This window comes from Podarcis pityusensis (genome assembly GCF_964106645.2).
Source record: "Podarcis pityusensis genome assembly, chromosome: 10".
Lineage (NCBI taxonomy): Eukaryota > Metazoa > Chordata > Lepidosauria > Squamata > Lacertidae > Podarcis > Podarcis pityusensis.
In genome coordinates, this window is record NC_138035.1 from 18,713,513 (window position 1) to 18,735,250 (window position 21,738).

The 21,738-nt window shown below is 39.4% G+C and overlaps 1 protein-coding gene across 3 annotated transcripts in view; it reads right to left on the reverse strand.

The window, feature by feature from the left end:
• CACNA1C (calcium voltage-gated channel subunit alpha1 C) overlaps positions 1–21,738 on the reverse strand; it is a gene marked incomplete at its 5' end in the record, with an annotated part of 488,103 nt that overhangs the window by 212,928 nt on the left and 253,437 nt on the right. The window contains 3 exons of one of the 3 annotated variants that reach the window (XM_080971554.1): positions 7,601–7,740; positions 15,296–15,435; positions 17,077–17,164. Coding sequence is in view for 2 of the 3 variants with exons in the window: in XM_080971553.1 (XP_080827679.1) it covers positions 7,601–7,740; positions 15,296–15,435; positions 16,146–16,253 (388 nt within the window). Of the gene's footprint in view, positions 1–7,600; positions 7,741–15,295; positions 15,436–16,145; positions 16,325–17,076; positions 17,165–21,738 lie in introns of those variants that run through there. The other 2 variants (XM_080971553.1, XM_080971552.1) reach the window with 2 other exon arrangements.

Sequence of the window (21,738 nt, forward strand, 5' to 3'; positions counted from 1 at the left end):
AGAAGTTAATGGAAGGCACTTTAGAAAAAGCTTCAACAAAATTAAGACAGAGCTACTACCTAAAAACTATGATTATATAGGGTTGGATCCAGAATAATGTAGTTCCAAAAAATCATGGTGAAAAATTGTTGCTGTTTAGTCATTTATTCATGTCCGACTCTTTGTGACCCCATGGACCAGAGCACACCAGGCACTCCTGTCTTCCACTGCCTCCCACAGTTTGGTCAAACTCATGCTGGTAGCTTCGAGAACACTGTCCAACCATCTCATCCTCTGTCGTCCCCTTCTCCTTGTGCCCTGAATCTTTCCCAACATCAGGGTCTTTTCCAGGGAGTCTTCTCTTCTCATGAGGTGGCCAAAGTATTGGAGCCTCAGCTTCACAATCTGTCCTTCCAGTGAGCACTCAGGGCTGATTTCCTTAAGAATGGAGAGGTTTGATCTTCTTGCAGTCCATGGGACTCTCAAGAGTCTCCTCCAACACCATAATTCAAAAGCATCAATTCTTCGGCGATCAGCCTTCTTGATGGTCCAGCTCTCACTTCCATACATCACTACTGGGAAAACCATAGCTTTAACTATTCGGACCTTTGTTGGAAAGTTGATGTCTCTGCTTTTTAGCCATGACTAACTAAGGTTTCAGTGGGAATTGAATAATTAAGTCTGGATCCAACTCTATGTGTCTGATATGTGGGATGCCCAAAAGACAGACATTTCAGGGAACTCATTTATATAATCACTCACTGAAGTAATAAAGTTCCATCACCTCTATTTTTATGTGTGGATGTGTCTGTTTGAAAACATACCCCACTTCAAAAGTTACTGACCTATAATTAAAAAGCTAGTGCTTTCTGAAAATTTTTCTGGAAAAGCTGTATTTCAGACATAACATTAACTATGGTTTGTTACAGAAATGAATCTATGCAAGATTTGGGGTTATATTTTTACCCTCCTCTCTCCTTTAATACATCTGCAAAGAGAGTGGAGTCGTTAACTTCTATTTCTTATTAATTACAGTGGTATCTCCAGTTACGAACTTAATTCGTTCCGAAGGTCTGTTCTCAACCAGAAACAACTCATAACATGAGGTGCGCTTTTGCTAATGGGGCCTCCTGCTCTCCCGCTCTCTCTCTTAATTTCTGGTGCTTTCACTAATAGCCATATAGCCAAAGGCTAAGGTCTAGCCTAGTAAGTTACTATAGGCCTTAGACTCTGCAGCCTCTAGTACCTTACTAAGGTCCAAGCGTAGGCTCTATGGCTTAGCACCTATGCTTAAAAGCCTAATTCTACGTGAAATGATCTTACAAGTGTAAAAGTGCATCCTGGGATCAGTATATTATTTTCTGAGAAAAGATTGCACGATTTATTGACATGTTTTAACAAAATACAGAAATAGATCTTTATAAGGGACTCTTTGGAGTATAAACTATGGTCCCAGTACCAAAAGGACTGCATCAGCTGCTGCCATGTTTTGGCCCCCTTCACACAGAATTATATAATTAGTGCTGGCTAAATTGCAAAATGTATTTTATAGGCAAGGAAACCTCACAACAAAACCACAGCACGTGAATTCATGGACGAGTATATGACCAAGAAACAAAATCCAGGAAAATCCAGTTTGCCACCTAGCATGTCTATACCACCCACACTGACAACGTGCAACAAACTGAAAAACAACCTAGCTCAAAACAATTTTCTCCCAGTTACCTAATTCCTAGCTCTTCTCATAAGGTATCTTCTTATCAAGAACACTGCAAAGCATTTTGGAGCAACAGTAAGTGAAAAACCTCAGAAGAAGTACAGTGCAATTCTACTGAATTTTTCTCTCTGAAGCAAGTCCCTTTATGTTCACTGGGCTTTACTTCCAGGTACGTAATTTGTATAGGATTGCAGCTTTAAAGTACATGGTTAAGGCTGTAATCATAAACGGAAATATTAGAAAGTAAGCCACAATGAACTTGTTTCTTTTGAATAAGCAAGCCCAGAATCATGCTATAAATCTCTGCAGTTGCTATTAATGGCTTTTATTGTATTTTATGTTGAGAACTTTAAATAAAAAAATATTTTAAAAAGAGAGAGAAAAGCGATATCCCCAATTACAACAAATTTCATCAAGGAATGTGATTTTGTAGCTTTCCTGGGCTATTTTTTTGTAATAGCTGAAAAGCCACCTTCATTCTACACTCATTACACATTGATGTAGGCTTCCTGTGATGCACTTATATAAGTTGTTTATGTTTATTGTGAGTTTATTCTGCACACATTAATCAACTGTTGTGTGGGTGGAGAGAGATTTCAAAATTTGCTGTGGAAGAAGAGGAAACTACAGGAGCATCTTTCCCAGTATCAAGGAAGGTTAGACTGGAATTATCTCTATTCACTTTCAGGTAAGCTGCAAAGACATTTCCATCTCACACAGTTTTTAGTTTTTAATGTCTTCTTTTTGTATACTGCCTTGGGGGCCTTGTTAGGGCTGAAAAGCAGTTTATAAATATTTATTTATGTTATTATTTATGCACCTCTCTTCTGATCTTTCTCCAAAGATATCAGGCTGGTGAACAATACATGGTTCTACTCTCCCTATTTTATGCTCAGAACAACTGCATGAGGTACATTGGGCTAAAAGACAGTTGCCATGTCTGCATGCAACCATGGTTTAGTGCTATGCATATAAGCCTGAATAAGCTGAGCAAATCATCAAGCTTGCATGCTCTCGCCCCCTGACTAGTTTCACTTTTAAATAATCTCAATTTAGTGTTAGATTCAAGCTAGGGATCCCCATTCAAACTGAACTTTGCTAAGTTCCATAACACATCAGCTTTAAACCATGAGAGGAGGAAGGGGAGTGGGAAGGCAATCCACAGTTTTAAAGTTCAAAACATGGTTCAGCTGTGAAGGAGATCAAAGAGTGGCTCAGGGTCACCAGGATAACCAGTCTCCTCAGAATAGTTCTAAGTCTTGGATGAAGGAATTGAGGTGGTGCTCATCAAATTTGCAGATGACACCAAACTGGGAGGGGTAGCTAATACTGCAGAAGACAGAATCAGAATTCAAAATGACCTTAACAGATTGGAGAACTGGGCCCAAGCTAACAAAATGAATTTCAGCAGAGACAAATGTAAGCTTCTGCACTTAGGCAGGAAGAACAAGATGTGTGACTATAAGATGGGGATCTAGGGGTCTGGGTGGACCACAAACTTAACATAAGTCAACAGTGTAATGCAGCAGCTGAAAATGCTAATGCCTGCATCAACAGAAGTATAGTGTCCAGATCAAGAGAAGTTATAGTCTGCTCTATTCTGCCTTGGTCAGACCACACTTTGAATACTGTGTCCAATTTCAAGTGTCACACTGTAAGAAGAATATTGATAAGCTAAAATATGTGCAGAGGTGGTTAACCAAGATGATCAAGGGTATGGTAACCAAGCCTTATGAGGCTGAAGGAGATGTTTAGTCGGGAAAAAAGGAGACTGAGAGGAGATATGATAGCTGTAATAAATATAGGGGTTGCTCGTGCGTAAGTTGCCGCCACTCCTGGCTAGGTTGCCTTGTTAAACCTTTTCTGTCTGGACAGCCCTTCACTTCGTGGCTGTTTCAGTCGCTAGCAGAATCCGTCAGTGGGCGTTTCTTAAACCTTTTCCAGCATAAAAGCTGTTTGACGCCAAGTCTCCTCCTACTCTCCCTGTGCGGAAGTCTTCTGCGCAGGGAGGGTGTGGGTAGCGGAGGACCCGTACTCTCCCCACTGGTCTCCGGCGAGGAGTCCTGGAGCCCCCTCGCCGATTCCCCCATCTCCCTGGTGTTACGCTGATTTCCTTCCCCAGCTGATGAGCTGCCTCTCTCCCTGCTGGGCCCTTCTCCAGCATCGCTTGGGAGCCTTGCCTCCACCTCTAGCTCCGATGTCAGTTCCCTGACAATAGCCATCTTTAAATATCTCAAGGGCTGCCACATGGAAGAGGGAACAAGTTTGTTTTTTCCCTACTCTGGAGGGTAGAATTGGAACTGATGGCTTCAAGTTACAAGAAAGGAGATTCCAACTAAACATATGGAAAAACTTTCTGATAGTAAGAGCTGTTCAACATTGGAATGGTTTCGCTCTGGAGGTTGTGGATTCTCCTTCCTTGGAGGTTTTAAAGCAAAGATTGGATGGCCATCTGTCATGGATGCTTTAGCTGAGATTCCTGCATTGCAGGGGGTTGGACTAGATGACCCCTGGGTCCCTTCCAACTCTACAATTCTATATTTCAAGTAAATCAACTACATTTTAAATTGATAAATCTACCAATTAAGGCTTGCAGTGAGTAAATGATAATAATACTGTATATAAGCTACCTAATTTAAGATCGACTGCAGTCCTAGATATCTGTGCAGCAATGCAAACTGTCTCTTAGACTTTGTCATGTTTACCTTTACCTCCCCTAAGTAATTGCCTACTTCAGTTTATTCATTTATATAAACTTATATTATGACATTGCATTTTTATTTTTATGGTGTTACTGCAGATTGTTTTATTTTATATTCAATTGTCACATGGTTCCCTCTGCCCCGAGAACTCTTGTTGAAGGGTGGTCTACAAATACATTATTTTATTTTAATCATTTCTATCCACTTTTTCCATTCTGGAGCCCTCAAGGTGTTTCATAATAAAATGAGAACTACTGCAGTTTGCACACAGCAAAATGCATACTGAAACAGTAATATCTTTGCTATCTGAGAAAATACACGCACTATATGTTGTTTAAGTAGGCCACATTTGGGATGATGCCCCATAGTTTAGCTGTCATAATCAAAAGGCCCTGTCTCTTGTGCCCATTCAGCTCATTCCATATACTAACATTCCATGTACATTCCATGTACTAACAAAGTACAAAGCCAAGGTAGCATCATCCACATTTAAGTTTTGATCCCTCTGTCTGAAAGCAGCTGTGTCATAAGGGCCAGGTGAATCAACTGCATCAGGCAGTAGACAGTGGTGGAATTTAGAACCATGGTGGCACACAATACATGGGGAGACTTTATTGCAGAAGCCCCATTGAAATTAATGAGAGATGAGCAAGATCACTGTAGATGATTGTGTACCATGTTAATTATATATTAGCATATGTGCTTCATTGAAAAAATCCTATGGGATGGAGACAATTTTGGCTTGGAATCCCCCAGAGCCCTACCCTTCAATGAGAAAGGAAAGAAACTAAGAAAGAGACCAACAAAAGACAAGGAAAAGGTCAAGTATAAACAAGAAGAAGAATTGCAGAAGGGACATGGAAGAGACTTAAGGGCCTCGGACATAAGGCTTCCAGGTTGATGGACTAGATGGAATGGACAGTAAGGACTGACACGATCCGAGACCAGGAAGAAGGGACGTTGGATGAAGATTGGAAGAAAAAAAAATTTCTATTTGGGGAATTGGCTAAAAATGAATGACTATTAGGGAAAATGTTGGAAGGAAACTATATGACTTTAGCAGAAATGATATCAGGAGTAATGTATATTTGATAACTAAGATTCAAGCTTTAAGGTGTATTAGGGTAAGATAAGGTTAAATTAATTAAGGTAATGTGAATAATAGAATATGGGGAAAGATGGAAAGGATTTGTTGAGTTAATTATTAGATTAAATTAGGTTAGGATGAATTTTTTAACAAAAATTGAGAAAGATGGAAAGAATTTGCTGAAATAACTAATTAAACTAGCATACAAAAAGGGAGGTGTGAGGAAGTCAATGAAACAAGCAAATGGAAGTTTTAGATATGTAATTTGGGATTTGTGTTTTCTTTTTTCTTTGTATCTTTTTGTTGTATTGTTGTATTGGTTTTTGTGTTTTTTCTTTTCTTTTTGTCTATTATAGTGTTGTTTTTTAATTTTTTTTAATGTTTTTCTTCTTATAATTCTGAAAACTACTAATAAATATTATTTTAAAAAAAGAAAAAGAAAAAATCCTATGGGGAGTAGGAGGATTCCACTTTAGGTAGCAAAATATTATGGGCTAGCATGATGCCCATCAAGTTACACTGTAAATGGAGGTTTACTTCTGGAACAATTCTTGACCTCATATGGATGGTAGAAAAGCACACTGGAATCCCACATGTTGAAATATGTTGTAAAATTGCTCAGGAGTTTCATCAAAATATGGAGCTGTGTATAAGTTAGCTTAACAATGATCTCAATATAGCCCTTCTGTTAAGCTGTAACTTACCAGATCCAGGAAGAACAAATGTTCCTGTACCCTAGAAGTTCATTAAGGTACAAATAAGTTCCTTTATCAAATGATAGACTTGCTCTTCCCCCATTCATGCCTCATCGAACTTTCCTAATTTTTTTGCCTGCTGCAGCGTGCAAAACTCTAGCTGCCTCAATAATTCTCCCCCTGCAAAAGCATTTCAATGAGGCCCACATTCTAACTTATTTAGTTGCTAATCTTAAAATTCTATAAAAACATGCAGTTTTAATAATCACCCATGTGCACATGAGATGTGATAATGCTAGCTGATTAAAAAGATACGTCTGCAGAAGGCTGAATAACTGTTTTTCTTGGCATTCCTCAAATATCAAAGTTATAACAGGAAGTCCATCATAGTGTCACCTTCAAAAAATGAATTCATACTCTCACATATGTGGGTCCTCTTACCTACAAAGCATATTAGACATGCTGTTTGCACATAACAACGACATGAACTGGCTACACCACATAGTAATTCCTCATGCCAGTCCCAGGAGTCCCAGTGTGTGGGGGAGGAAGAACACATACATTTAACATCATGTCAGAGGATTGTGTAAAATTTAAAGATGCAGGTGGATTCCCAGACCCAGCTGCTGTGATCAGATAAACCTGCATCCAGGGGAACCGATGCATAGGAGGACCAAACATCAGCGTCAGTGCACCCTTCTGGATACTGACACCATCCCAGATGGAGGCATTATTTCTCACAATGAGTACACAGCTCTGGTCACAGGTTTATGGAGTTATTGCAGTGTTTCTCCCCCCATCCATTGTTTGGCATGGCATGGCACTAGGACAAAAAAACAAAGTGTGCACACCACAGGAAATGATATCTCTATCATATTACTTCATTACAAAAGATTGTCCAGATGTGATCAGAATCCTAGCCTTCTGGGAAATGCAGGGGAATACAATTGCCATTCAAGAGAACAGGCATTTAAGTCACTGTGAGAGCTTCTTCATCAAGCCAGCCATATGTGAGATTATTAACAGACTTAATTCATACTAGTTTCATTACACTGATTACGTATTCATTTCTTGTTGTTTTAAACTGATCTATTACCTCATATTATTTAGTGATAGCTCGATCACATGTGGCCTGTGCAGCAACTCTTCTCTCATAAAACCTGCCTGTATCTTTCCCTCTCTGTTATCTCACACTGTGGATTCTATTCTTTATAAGTGTTAAGGGTAACCAGAAGCATGTGCAGTATATTCCTTGCCCCTTCTTTTATCTTCCACCCTGAAATCCATTATCATGTCAAGTGCTTGAACATCTTAGTACACATCTCTTTCAGCAACAGCAGCATCTCACAATATTTACATCTTCTATTGAATAAACCCAACAACAATGAGAGAGAGAGAGAAGTTGGATTTAGTTACTTACTAGGAACTCCAGATACCAGCCGTAAGGGACGCAATACTCGGAAAGCCCGAAGTGCTTTGACGTCAAATCCGGCGCCTTTGCCTCCTATTGAATTTACCCCATCTGCTTTGGTTGCTTGTTCTAAAATTGCACTAAAAAGCCTTGGGTGGAAGAAAATGGAAAGAGGAAACAAATGATTAGTAGACAGCATGGATAAAAATAAAAGGAAGAAAAATTACTGCAGCTTTTTAATATATTGCATATATTGCAAAGAACACAAGAGAAAAATGGGGGGGGGATGAATCTGCCTATAAAATGCACATAAATGCAACCATTTTCTCTTTACTTTTCACCTTTTTCACATTTCAGTTTATAGATAGATAATCTGGAATAGCTGAATACTTAACTGAAGTATTATGTATGCTGTATTTTTGTGTTACTATTGATTTTTATGTAAGGAGCCTTGTGAGTGCTTTGCCCTAAAAGGGACCTAAAAATACCGTATTTACTCAAATGTAATGTGCCATCAAATCTAATGTGCACCTCAATTTTCAAAACCTTGGAACCAAAAAAGTATTTGCTGGTGAATATAATGTGCATCAGCAAAAAGTTTCTCAATCCAGAGCAATTAGTGGAATAGTGTTCAAAGTTAAACATTAAATACCGTATTTACTCGAATGTAATGAACTATCAAATCTAATGCACACACTAATTTTCATGACGTAATTTGGCCAAAAAATGTGTGCATTACATTTGAATAAATGTAAATATGGTACTTAAATATAATTAGGCATAAATCAGATAATAAATTAGTTAATAGCAACCCACAACTGCTGCTTGGGCTCCTTCAGAAGAAGAAGAGTTTGGATTTGATACCCCGCTTTATCACTACCCAAAGGAGTCTCAAAGTGGCTAGCATTCTCCTTTCCCTTCCTCCCCCACAACAAACACTCTGTGAGGTGAGTGGGGCTGAGAGACTTCAAAGAAGTGTGACTAGCCCAAGGTCACCCAGCAGCTGCATGTAGAGGAGCGGAGACATGAACCAGGTTTACCAGATTACGAGTCTACCGCTCTTAACCACTACACCACACTGGTAACTCTCTGGTGTTACTAGCATATTAATTAATGTAAATACATTGGGATGTAATAATGTATGAGAGGGAAGACTTGAATACACACAGAAAGTAGATGGGCACTGTCAGGGAACTGCCATCGGCTCAGGAGCGAGAGGGGGAAAGGTGGATGGATTACAGTGAGCCCACAAAGATCGTGGGAAGCAGCACTTCCTCAGCGGAGGAAGGAAGCCACGCCTCTAGCGGGGAGGAGACGCAGGGCTCGGAGGATGCAAGATGGTACCAGGACACCTTGCCTGAGCAAAGCGGGGAGGGGGGAGGCCTTCCTTGCGCAGTAGGCTTTCGCGCAGAGAGGGTAGGCGTAGGCTGGGGGTCAAGAAACTATTATGCTGGGGAAGGTTTAAGAACCGCCCACTCTCAGATTCTGCCAGCAAGTTAGCAAGACATGGAATACAGGTGCTCTGCCTTTGTAAAGGTTTTAGCACCAATAATAAAGTTTTTGAAAAGACCAGTGAGGCATCTTCCCTGATCGCTCTCAAGCAACCACCCGTTAGCCATAACAGGCACATATGCTTAGACACTACAGCCTCTCAAAACCAGGGAGTAAAATGTATAAAATACCTTTAAGGAATTGGTTCAGTTACTTGTTCAGTTTACTAAAGAATTTTATAGTAATTTGCTCACCCTTAGATTAATCCCAAACATACTTATCAGCAAACAAGTCCCACTTAACTCAGTGGATTTGCTGCCAAGTAAATGTATTTAGAATTATCTAATATCTAAAAGGGAAATAATAATGGCATACACCACAGGGTTGTTGTAAGGACAAAAGGCATAAAGCTTTTAAAGCACCTTTAAAGTTATAAATCTCCTTCATGAATTATTAGAATAATCTTGCACAAAAAAATTGGGTTTTTTGTTTTGTAATTAGATGGTGCTCAAAAAGACAGCAGATGCCAAATTTGGCCCTGCATATTTCTTACAGTCCAGTGAACAAGCATTAGGAACGTGTTCTGTTTCCTATTCAAATATTTCTGCTCCTCTGCTAAACATAATCCTCTCACCAGATGATGAGTGACGTGTCTGCAGTCGTCCCAGTCCTCTGGGAGCCTGTGAAGGAGAGTTCACTGCAAAAGGTTTCTCTGATAGTGTTTTACAGCTTACTAAAATCTCTCCAAAATCTTGCCCACAAATTCATAGAAGGAAGCTTGCCAAGCCCAGGGTGGTATTAGCTATTATGCTCATGTTAACATGTAATGTGGACTGTCAAATGGAAGATCTTTGCTATAGTCCAATTATGGTTGGAGACATCCCTTCTCATCTGCTCTGTGCAGTCTCTGCATCACATGGAAATACTATAGAAAGCTTGTTCCCAGCCATGCAAGTGTACCCATCTTACACTTTGCACAGCATTCCTTCAAAATTTCCTGCAGTAAAAATCATGGTGACTGTTCTCTCACTAGGCATATCATGAAAAAAGAGTAGAAGCCTCATTTTCAGTCATACATCTCAATCATCTCTCGTTGTGAAGACATGCTGCTTTCCATTTTCCTTAAGATGATCTATCTTCCATTGTTGTATTTTGAAAGGAACTCATTCTCCTCCACACATGGAAAACAAATGAGCTAAATATGGGATGTCACTCACAATATCTCCTAGGTATATTTCCAGTGGCTTTTCCTTTATTTCCCTCCCCCCGCAATGATCAGTCATCCCATAACTTGTGATAGAGGAGAAATTCAATTCAGTTTACATTTAAAAGCAAAGCTAACTAATTTGCACTTTCCAAAACAACATGTGAACTGAAACACAGCCATCCTTTGAAATTTGCAATCTCCAAATTTTACAGTGCAATTCTTCAGCCAATATGTATAACATATACTGAGGCATACACTGAGGTAAAGTGTGCATAAAAATGCATTTATTAGTGAAAATAGACTAAACAAATGCATTATATAACAGGAAACTGCTTTTTAAAAATGTCTGAAATTTATTTGTCTGAATTTCGTATCTAAATGCAGAAATATTTTCATGAAGACTTTTTAAAAAATGCTAAATATATGTGGAAATGTAGAGAACTTAAGACTGGAAAATGAGAAACAAAGAGAGCGAAACTGAGTTCCTCTTATGCCTACCCATAACCTAGGCAACGAACAATTACAAAAAATTAAAGGTTGTATTCTATAGAGCCACTCAGCTGATGGTAAAGTGGAACCGGAGAGCAACAATTTTCAGTGATTCTTCTCTCTCTCCCCGTCCCACTCTCTCTCACCTCAAATCTGCTTCAGGGGGTTGGGGGACCCCCTAGAGAAGATTTAGGGCTACAGAGGTAGTGGAAATTGTGGACAAAGTCTTCCCTCCTCATTTCAGTGATGGAAGCCATACCATCAGCTGAGTGACACTGTTGTCAAAGCCCTAAAACCCCAATCCAATAAAACCAATCAAATAGCAGCCCCCAGATTCTGTAAAACAAAACAATAACAGACCAGAGGGAAACACAATTTCAGCCACAAGCATAAAATGTAATACAGAGTCACAAAATTCTCTTCACAGAGCTAAAACAACATCCTAAAACCACAGTGAAATATTAATAGAATTATTTTTAAAGGCCTGGGAAAATAAACAAGGTCACTGCCCGAAGCTGAAAATAAATCAATGGACATGTGAGATAGCCTCACTGATGAGGGCTTTCTAAAACTGTGGAGCTGCTGCCCAAAATACATTCTTTTATGCCTGAAATTCCTAGGTGCGGTACAAAAAACTTAAATAAGTCTCTGCTCTCAGTTATGATCTTCACATTAGGGAAAAGGGAATAAAAGTGAAGATGAATCAATGAGGCGAAACCAAGGTGATTACTAAACAAATAATAGAACAATAGGAGGGTATAATTCTCTCTCAACATCCCATACTATGCAAAGTGATGGAGTCTGAGAGAGGAAAGGCGGTTGGGGCTAGGCAGGCCAATGGAAAGGGCTGGCCATTGATGGGGCTGAGGGTAAAAGAGTCAGGTTGCATTTATCAGATATAATTAGATTACAGAGATAACTACAGATGCCACACACACCCCTTATTTATATATGTATCAACATGTATATGCCATCCCATAAAGTTAAGGTAAAGGACTCAAAGCTGACTATGGGGTTGCAGTGCTCATCTCGCTTTTCAGGCTGAGGGAGCTGGCATTTGTCCCCAGACAGTTTTCTGGATCATGTGGCCAGCATGAATAAACGGCTTCTGGTGCAATGGAACACCGTGACGGAAGCCAGAGCACACGGAAATAATGTTTACTTTCCCACCGCAGCGGTACCTAAAGCACTGGTATGATTTTGAACTGCTAGGTTGGCAGCAGCTGGGACAGAGCAACAGGAGCTTAGTCATGTGGATTCAAACCGCCAACCTTCTGATCGGCAAGCCCAAGAGGCTCAGCGGTTTAGACACAGCGCCACCTGCCCCATAACATACAGTTATTTGGGTAGATCACAATAAAGAAGTATAAAAACAATGTAAAAACAAAAAACAAGAAAACAAAATTTACAACAACCCAATTTTACCAGCATGTGAATGAATCCAAGCCGCAAAATAGAACCAGCCTGAAATGACTTTTTGCTATCTTACAAAGTTTATTAAGATTTAAACTCTACTATTGGGGACCTTTATCTACAAGCCCTACAGACTCTATACACATGGGACTCTAGAGGATTGGCTATAATTAATTATCTTACTAATACCCATGAGTTAGTGGGTGAATAACTGTCTCTGCTGTATTTCTCTGTTGTTAAATGCATGGCTAATCATCTTTCCAAAAACATGGTATTAGTTTTGTCTATACTGTAATATTAAGTCCGAACAGTATCATTCTGTTTTCTTACAACTAAATTGTGTCCTCTTAAGATCTTAAATCTACAGTTTAATGTTATCCATTTTCGAGAAGAAAAGAAAAACAAACTTAAAAAGTAAAGCAGTGTTTTGACAATGATAACCAGTTCAAGATTTTCTGTCTCATTAGTCCGACGTCTGATCCCTTTGCTCAGCTAGTAACACTTATATACAGCTTAATGACAGAAATCTGTGCAAAGGGACTTTTTCTTCAAAGCAGTATTTAATGGTTCAATTGTAAAAAGGCCATAAATTATCAGAGGTTAAATCTATTTTTTAAAAAAACAGCTACTAAAAAAGCAGCATTTGTCCCAGTGCAAGGATAATTGTTACAAAACTACAAATCTTCAAGTGTGTCTTCCTTCAGAAGGGTATAATTGGGTCTGGATCCATTTCTTGCATTTCTTACTCTTCCCTTTTCTCGGTACAGTTTCATATTGCTAACGTAAGCAAACCAGTCTCTTCTTTCTGAAACAGAACTTGAAGGCAGGCTCATTGATGGCACAATGTTTTTACTGCTGTGAGTGGCACCAACAGCTGGTAATACTGGTCAGTAGCTGAGGTCCAGAAAGGCTGAGATCAGAAGCAGTGTGATAATTGGGTTGGGCCTTCAGTCAGGCCAGGCCCTAAGGAAACTATGCAAAGGTGTCCTGTTACTGAGTTATTGTGACCCTTATTGGGTGGTGCACCAAATAGTATCCTGTTTGGTGACCATAATGTCAGGGAATTCTCTAGGACAGTGTAGGTCAGGGGTTGCCAACCTTTTTGGACTGGTGAGCACATTTTCACTTTTAAGAGAGTACTAGGGACACCAGCCACAAAAGAGCTGTTATGGATGTGTGTGGCATAACATAAAATGGCTGCCATGGAGAGCATGACATAACACAAAATGAGAAAGACACATATACTCCAACAACCTTTATGCTTACCATGGACAATCAGTTATGTTCTGCTCATCCTGATTGTGGAGATCATAAAATATTTATTTTACACATGCACACACAAATGCTGCTGCTGCCATTTCACAGAGATCACTTAGAAGTTCAGTGTTTGGGTCGCCTGCCCAAGGACACCTAAAAAGCCTTCCATGTGCCATGGTTCCCACGTGTGTCAGATAGAATAATAGAGTTATAGCATATAATAGTTGGAAATCCAACCCCTTGCAATGCAGGAATATGCAGCTATTCTGTAGGTGAATCAAACCAGCAACCTTGGTGCTATCAGCACCATGCTCTAACCAACTGAGCTATACAGCAATTGGCAACTCATGTGTGGGAGCTGACAAGAAAGGGTCAATTTGCAAACAATCACCTCTTTCTCCTTCCACTCATGGAAGAAGTTGATTGACCAAATAGCCTTTAATGAACAGAAGGACAACACAGGATACAACCCATTGGAAGCTCATTAAAATGCCCTACTTTAGTGATAAGCATGCATGCTCAGTGAGATTATCTGTCACCTAAAACAGCTAGTGAATTGGTTTCAGGGTGTTTCTGATTCCATGATTATTTCAAATTAATTAACACTGCAAAGCTGTGATGCTGTTTATACTGCACATAACTAATCCCTTTTAGAGATTCCACAGCATACTGGAAAGTTGTAGGAATCAATTATTGTTTGGAAATCTTGATGTCAGTCAGCTGGCATCAACATGAAAAAGGGCAGGAGTATGTGGGGAAACTCACCAAGACAATATCCCTAAAATACAAATTAGCACAGGTGGCACATCAATGTACCCTAGCTACCATACTACCAAGCCATGTATTGTCAAATAATCCCTATTTGAGGTTCATCCTGTGCTGGAGCTGGAGGAACTACTATCTGGAATTGCCTACACAGTAATAGGGGACAAAAGTTCTATAGTAGCTATGCAGTCATCATTACTCATTAGTATGACTGAAGAGAACCACTTATAGCAGAAGAGGCACTTATGCCAAGATTGTGATCAGTCTTTCATTTAATAGCTCCACATAGATTTACTACTGTCATTATTACCCTATCTTCTCTCTTAGAAATAATGTATTTTGAAAACTGGCTTTGAAAGTTAGGTGCTATTTAATTTACTTTAACCTAATTTAAGCTAAATCTGTGCAAATTATAATACAAAATGTGGTTTCATCACATGATCGCTTGGCTATGGCTGGTTTCCACATCACTTGAAAACATAGTTATTGTTTAACTAAGATTTAGTGTGAATGAGCAGTGTACTGGTGGTGCATGCTGCTCAAAAGTCTTCACTTCACTGCACTGGGAACAACAAACCAAAAGCCTTGGTATGCCATGTCACCCAAAGTGGTGCTCGTGATTTTTTTTCTTTCCAAACAAATCAGAAGCAATAGCCAAAGTTTACTCTAAATCAGGGAAAGGTTGGAAGAAAAGTTTGAGCCACTTTTCAGAGCTGCAACCCCAATCAGAAACCACAACCTCCTCTGAACAAATAAAACATTGTTAGGGAAGTTCTGTCACTCATCTTCCATGTCATGTGAATTCTGGCCTCAAAGAATGCCAACAAAAACTTCACCCAACAAAACTTAAGTTTATCCTTAATGTTCATAACTTTGATGATTCTAAAAGCCACCTCAATAACCTCTGAATTGGAAACCTCTGAATTTTTCTGCCAGATTTCTGTATGTGCAGCACTTGTTAAAGGCACCACAGCCCTGCCCAAAAAGGTAGGATGTATTTAATTTCATCATACAGACACAATATCTCATTCCCATTTTGTGTTTAAATAGAGGAAACACATACATAAACAATGAATACTTACCCTACTACCACAATTATAAAATCTAGTAAATTCCAGCCATTGCGGAGGTAAGCGTTAGGGTGAAAGAGAAGTCCATATGCTATTACTTTTAAAAATGCTTCCACTGTAAAAATTATGAGAAAGAGATATTCCACTCGTTCCTGCAGAAAAGACAAAAGAAAACAAGAAATAGTGTTGTTAATTCCATGTACTATAGAAATTGCAGTAATACACCATTATGAGAAATGCAGCTGGGACTCCAAGATGGAGATGACTATCTTTTTTCACAGGACAACCATTTGGTGTGATCCTAAACTCACTAGGTCCTACACTGGAATCTCCAGTGTGCTGCTTTCTTCCAGGTTACACTACAGGTCTGGGCCTAGTGACAATGAAGCAGCATCTCAGTCAATATGGTGTTGAACCTTACAAATCAATGGGCCAGTCTGATTTGTTCCCCTTCTCCTTTCTATCTTCTTGCAATGGATTTGAAATTTTGTTCTGTATCAGGAAAACACTGGTCAGACCAGTGTGAGGACTCTGACTTTCCCCATTTTAGATATGCTCACAAGCTACACACATTGGAATCACCACAGAAAAACAGTATCTATACCCTTTAAACTATTCTAACTTCAAATAATGAAACAAGCTCAAAGAACAATTGTAAATTAAACTGAATATCTAACATATGGCATCCAGGTCCAGCTAAACATGTTTTTAGCTAAATAGGATTTGTCATTTTATTTGTTTTTATCATCAACCAAACCAAAAACAAACCATTATTATATATACACATTAAAATCAGAATCCACCCCAAAATCTCACTGGATCCATTTTGCTTTCTTTTTTAACCAGCCAACTATGAACAAACCTGATGCTGAAAATCTATGTTCTGAAATTCTTTGTGTTCAATTTCCATTAATGCATTCATGTAGAGTTGTGAATAAGAGATTTGAATAGTGAACCACAGACTCTCCATTTCAAAGTTCACTTTAGCTACTAATTCAGTAGTGGCTTTTGGCAAGCCACTTCCTCTGGTTTAAAGCCCTCCCCACATCTGTAACTCTGGAGATAATAATACTGATCTACCTAATAGATAGGTACAAGGGAAAAACATCAGTGCCCACTAATAATCAACTAGCCATCTCTCCACAAAGGCCTTTTTAAAAGCAATGTATCATTAACCAGGAAGGCTAAACAATGAAGAAGCCAGGCAGGCCTCTCTGGGGAGAACACTCAATAACATCGGTGCCATTATAACAATAAAGGATTTTTTTCACATAGCTGCCTGCCTAACTTCAGACTGTAGAAAGAACAATGCAGCAGGGGCCTCTCTGATGTTAATCCGAGCATGTTGGCATGTAGCACAATGTACAGCCACTAAAGGTAAACTGTACAGTGGTGCCCCGCAAGACGAATGCCCCGCAAGACGAAAAACTCGCTAGACGAAAGAGTTTTCCGTTTTTTGAGTCGTTCCGCAAGACGAATTTCCCTATGGGCTTGCTTCGCAAGACGAAACGTCTTGCGAGTTTGTTTCCTTTTTCTTAAAGCCGCTAAGCCGTTAATAGCCGCTAAGCCGTTAATAGCTGCTAAGCCGTTAAGCCGCTAATAGCCGCTAAGCCGCTAATAGCCGTGCTTCGCAAGACGAAAAAACCGCAAGACTAAGAGACTCGCGGAACGGATTAATTTCGTCTTGCGAGGCACCACTGTAAACTGTAATTTTGGGTCAGCATTGTTATGTAACTGGTATTTAGGTGAATGAATTATAAAGTTGTATGTGGTTTATAAAATTGACATTTAACTGATAATATATTATCTGTTGTGAGGTAACTTGGAATCCTTCTCAGGCTTTTGAGAAGAGGTGCCCCTGCACTGAGTGAGGGAAACCCCTTTTAGAACCTCGGGAAGAAAGCAGGTGCTGCTGACAGAGGCCCCTTAGAAATGACAGTTAGGAATTCGTTTGAGAGCCTTCTGAGGGAGAATAGGAAGAGAGATTGGTGACCAGAGGTTCACATAGAAAACAGATATTTATCACTAAAGGAAAGGTCATAATTAAAATGTTTATAATGAGGACTATGGTGACAGTGTAACAAACACTGCAATAGTAGAACATTTTGGGGGAAAGAAAAGAAAACACATTTTAACTAGCTGCTTCAATCCCAAAGCTAGGATTTATTTGCTAGGATTTATTTGACATCTGGATGTTTTGAATGTTTATTTGGTTTTCTAATAAAAATTTCCCATTTTAAAATAAACCAGCTTAAGGATCTTGCTAACCTCACATGTCTAACTACCACCTGCTAGTAAGTCATGTTTGATGGGAAGCTGTTTATTGACCCATAGTCCCTCAGAGAAGCTTGTTCACTACTACTAATCTTTTAATTTAGGAACCCCTCATAAGGTTACAATAAACTCCAGGGAACTTCCCAGAATAAAATTTGAGAACCACTGCAGTAGAAAAAATGTGAGAAAGAGGAAGCAAAATACATGTTTGAAGGAGGGAAGGAGAGAGAGATGAGAACAGCCCAATAGACTGATCTAATAATGGATTTAATTTTTAAAAATCACATTCATCACTTTAGCCTCTATAGTTAGAAACACATAGTTAAACCTTTGGCTAAGTCAGATGCTCTTCAGGCCCAGTAGAAAAGCTGCCATATTATGCATCTGTGTTCCAGTTTTAAATTGGAACCAGTGAAGGCAGTGAAGGTCCTGTGTGAGTGTCTGGAGGCAGTTGGAGGATGGATGGCGGCTATCAGATTGAGACTGAATCCTGACAAGACAGAAGTACTGTTTGGGGGGAACAGGGGGTGGGTATGGAGGACTCTCTGGTCCTGAATGGGGTAACTGTGCCCCTGAAGGACCAGGTGTGCAGCCTGGGAGTCATTTTGGACTCACAGCTATCCATAGAGGGGAAGGTCAATTCTGTGTCCAGGGCAGATGTCTACCAGCTCCATCTGGTATGCAGGCTGAGACCCTACCTGCCCATGGACTGTCTTGCCAGAGTGGTGCATGCTCTGCTTATCTCCTGCTTGGACTACTGCAATGTGCTCTACGTGGGGCTACTTTTGAAGGTGACCTGGAAACTACAATTAATGCAGAATGCGGCAGCTAGACTGGTGACTGGGAGTGGCCGCCGAGACCACATAACACCAGTCCTGAAAGACCTACATTGGCTCCCAGTATGTTTCCAGACACAGTTCAAAGTGCTGGTGCTGACCTTTAAAGCCCTAAATGGCCTCGGCCCACCATACCTGAAGGAGCATCTCCACCCCCATCGTTCAGCCTGGACACTGAGGTCCAGTGCCGAGGGCCTTCTGGCGGTTCCCTCAATGCGAAAAGTGAAGTTACAGGGAACCAGGCAGAGGGCCTTCTCGGTAGTGGCACCCACTCTATGAAATGCCCTCCCACCAGATGTCAAAGAAATAAACAACTATCTGACTTTTAGAAGACATCTGAAGGCAGTCCTGTTTAGGGAAGCTTTTAATATTTGATGAATTATTGTATTTTAATATTTTGCTGGAAGCTGCCCAGAGTGGCGGGGGAAAGCCAGCCAGATGGGCAGGGTATAAATAATAGATGATGATGATGATGATGATGATGATGATGCTACAATTATCCGTGGCTGAGTGCCACTCTGTAGGCATACAGTGCTACTTTATCTGAAATAATATGAAAACAAGAAGCCATTACCTCAACTTATGTCATACATCTAAGGTTAACACTCTTTCTAAGCAGAACAATGCAAGCTAACAAAATTCCCATTATGTTCCAGAAAAAAGGCATGAGGCTATCCTTATTGTCCACCCAATTATACTATAATTTTAGCAAGATTCCCCAGAAGTAGATTGGGAGCATGTTCAGTTTGATAACTAACTCTCAGGAAGCATTTAGCTCTAGGCGGTAAAATTCTTCAACTTGCAATGATCCCTGGAAATACTTCAAACACTATATAATTAATGTACAAATGCTGAGACCTAAGTACAAACATTTGGACATTTCTGAGGGCTGGTTTACAATTATTATTAAATTTCTTGCAAGATGAATAATTTTACCACCCATCACCTGGAGCTTAATACTTCCTGAGAGCTACTTTTCTAACTTAACGTGCATGCAATCTAGGAATCCTGCTAAAATGAACTGAAGTTGTATACATGCAATGTATTCCTACTAGAGGCCTGCAAGAAATAATGGTTATTTAAAATTAATACATGAAGTTCAGCCTTTCATATTCAATATTCCAAATTCAATATTCCTTTCTTGAGAAAGACACTCCCAAAACTGTAAGAGCCAAGACTGAGCCCCTGTACCTCCATTATTCAGTTTGTGTTAGCTTTCCTTCCTTGTTCATTGTGCAATTGCTCTGTTCCACTATCATATCAACTACACAACTGATTTTGATATATTTGAATACATAATGAATCTAGGAGGATGGACTAAATGTGTGTGGGTGCAGTGGATGAAAATGCCAAATCAATATACATTATAATAATTTCCAGGAAATTTACATGTTCTACAGCATCAGATGTTACTCAGTCCATTTTGCCTGTTCAATCTGGAAAAGATTATAAGGATTCAGCTCAGGGTTGGCCCTATATTTAGGCAGAGTGAGGCAACTGCTTCAGGCTGCAAATGTTGGGGGGCGGTTTGAGGTGTTGGAGGGCAGTCTGCCCTGCGCCTCCTAAACTAACCTATTGCTCTCAGGAAGAAACTGTCACATCCCAGTGTCAAATTATGATTCAAGCACCAGTCCAATCAACTTCAGTATCTGAAATGGGATACCGTAAGCATCAAAATGTTTTGGGTCACTCTTGATTCTGCTTTACTGTAAGAACTTTCCAAGCCTTAACAGCCAAACCCTATAATTCTCTCCCTTTTGTAGTACCATATTTTCCCCCCACATCTCATCCACTGGCACATAAATTCTTCTCAGGGTTAGGAAGCACAACCATTAAAATCTGTTTCCAGTGGCCTGACCCTGTAAAAATTATCACACAGATGGTATAACACTCCTTTGCAAATGTCAAAAATGTTTTCTTCTATATCACCTAATTGTCGGAGGGGTTGTAATAAACTTGGTACATATTATATATATTTTTTAAAATAATATTTATTAAAAGTTTAAAGATTACAGAAAAAGGAAAAAAAGAAAGAAAAAATAAACAATACAAATCAATATATTGCAATACATAAAAAAAACAAAAAACAAAAGACACAATACATCAAAGCAAAAGCAAAAGCAAAAACAAAAACACATCCAATATTTCCATATCTTTGTCTTTCATTAACTTGTTTCATCGACCTCCTCGCACCTCCCTTTTTTGTATTCTAATTATTAATTATTTCCGCAAATCCTTTCCATCTTTCACTGTTTTCTGTCATATAATTGTCTTAATTTATTTTAACCTTATCTTACCATTAATACCCTGAAACTTATTTGTACTTAACTCCTTATAACATTTCTACTAAAGCCATGTAATTTCATTCCAACATTTTTCTAACACTCATTAATTTTACAATGTTTCTATAAATAAATTTTAAACTTTTTTCCAGTCTTCTTCCACCATCTCTTCTACCTGGTCTCGGATTCTGCCAGTCCTTTCTATCAATTCCATATGGTCCATCAACCTGGTGATCTTCTGTCCGAGGCTCTTAACTCTTTTCCATGTCCCTTCCGCAGATCTTCTTCATATTTATACATGCACTTTACTTTATCTTCTGCTGATCTTGTTCTTAATTTCCTTCCTTTGACACTGAGGAGTAGATATCGGGGAAGCTCCAACCTAACAATGTCTTTATTCCTTCTCGACAGGTCAGCCCATTCTCCATAGTCAAAACTAGAGTCCAAAAGATATTTCAGGACGTGTTTCAACTGGCTTTCTCTAAATTCAATTGTAGAAGGCAACAGCTTATATTCATCAAATTGTCTCTGTAAGACTGGGGCTCTCTCCACTTCTATTACTTGAGGTTCAACAACAACTTTCTCCCTCGTCTTCTCCACAACTTGCCATGTCGAAGTAGATTCCTGAATCGATTCCTGAGTAGTTTCTGTATAGATATTCACTTCTTGTCCCAAATCAGTCATTTTTTGTCCCAAATTATCAATTTTAATAGTCATCACATCCATCTTCTCATGAAGCTGTTCCAATAAAGCACTTATCTTGCAAAATGCAATCACTAAGGCTTCTTCTGTCGACATTCTTGTCCAAGGTCAATCTCTGATTCTCACGGTCTTTTATCTCTGCAGCTGGAAAATTCCCCAGCTCCACTCCTACAACAGTTTCAAAAGCTCCCTCTAGAGGAAACAATTTCTATTTGTATCCGTCCTTTTAAACGCAGATCCAGCAACAAAGTTAGTTTCAATCTTTCAGTTACTTTTGCTCCTTTTTGAGTGCAAAAGGAAACAATGGAAACAATATATTTCTCTTATTTAACTATCTGTCAACATACGTTTTATTCACAGT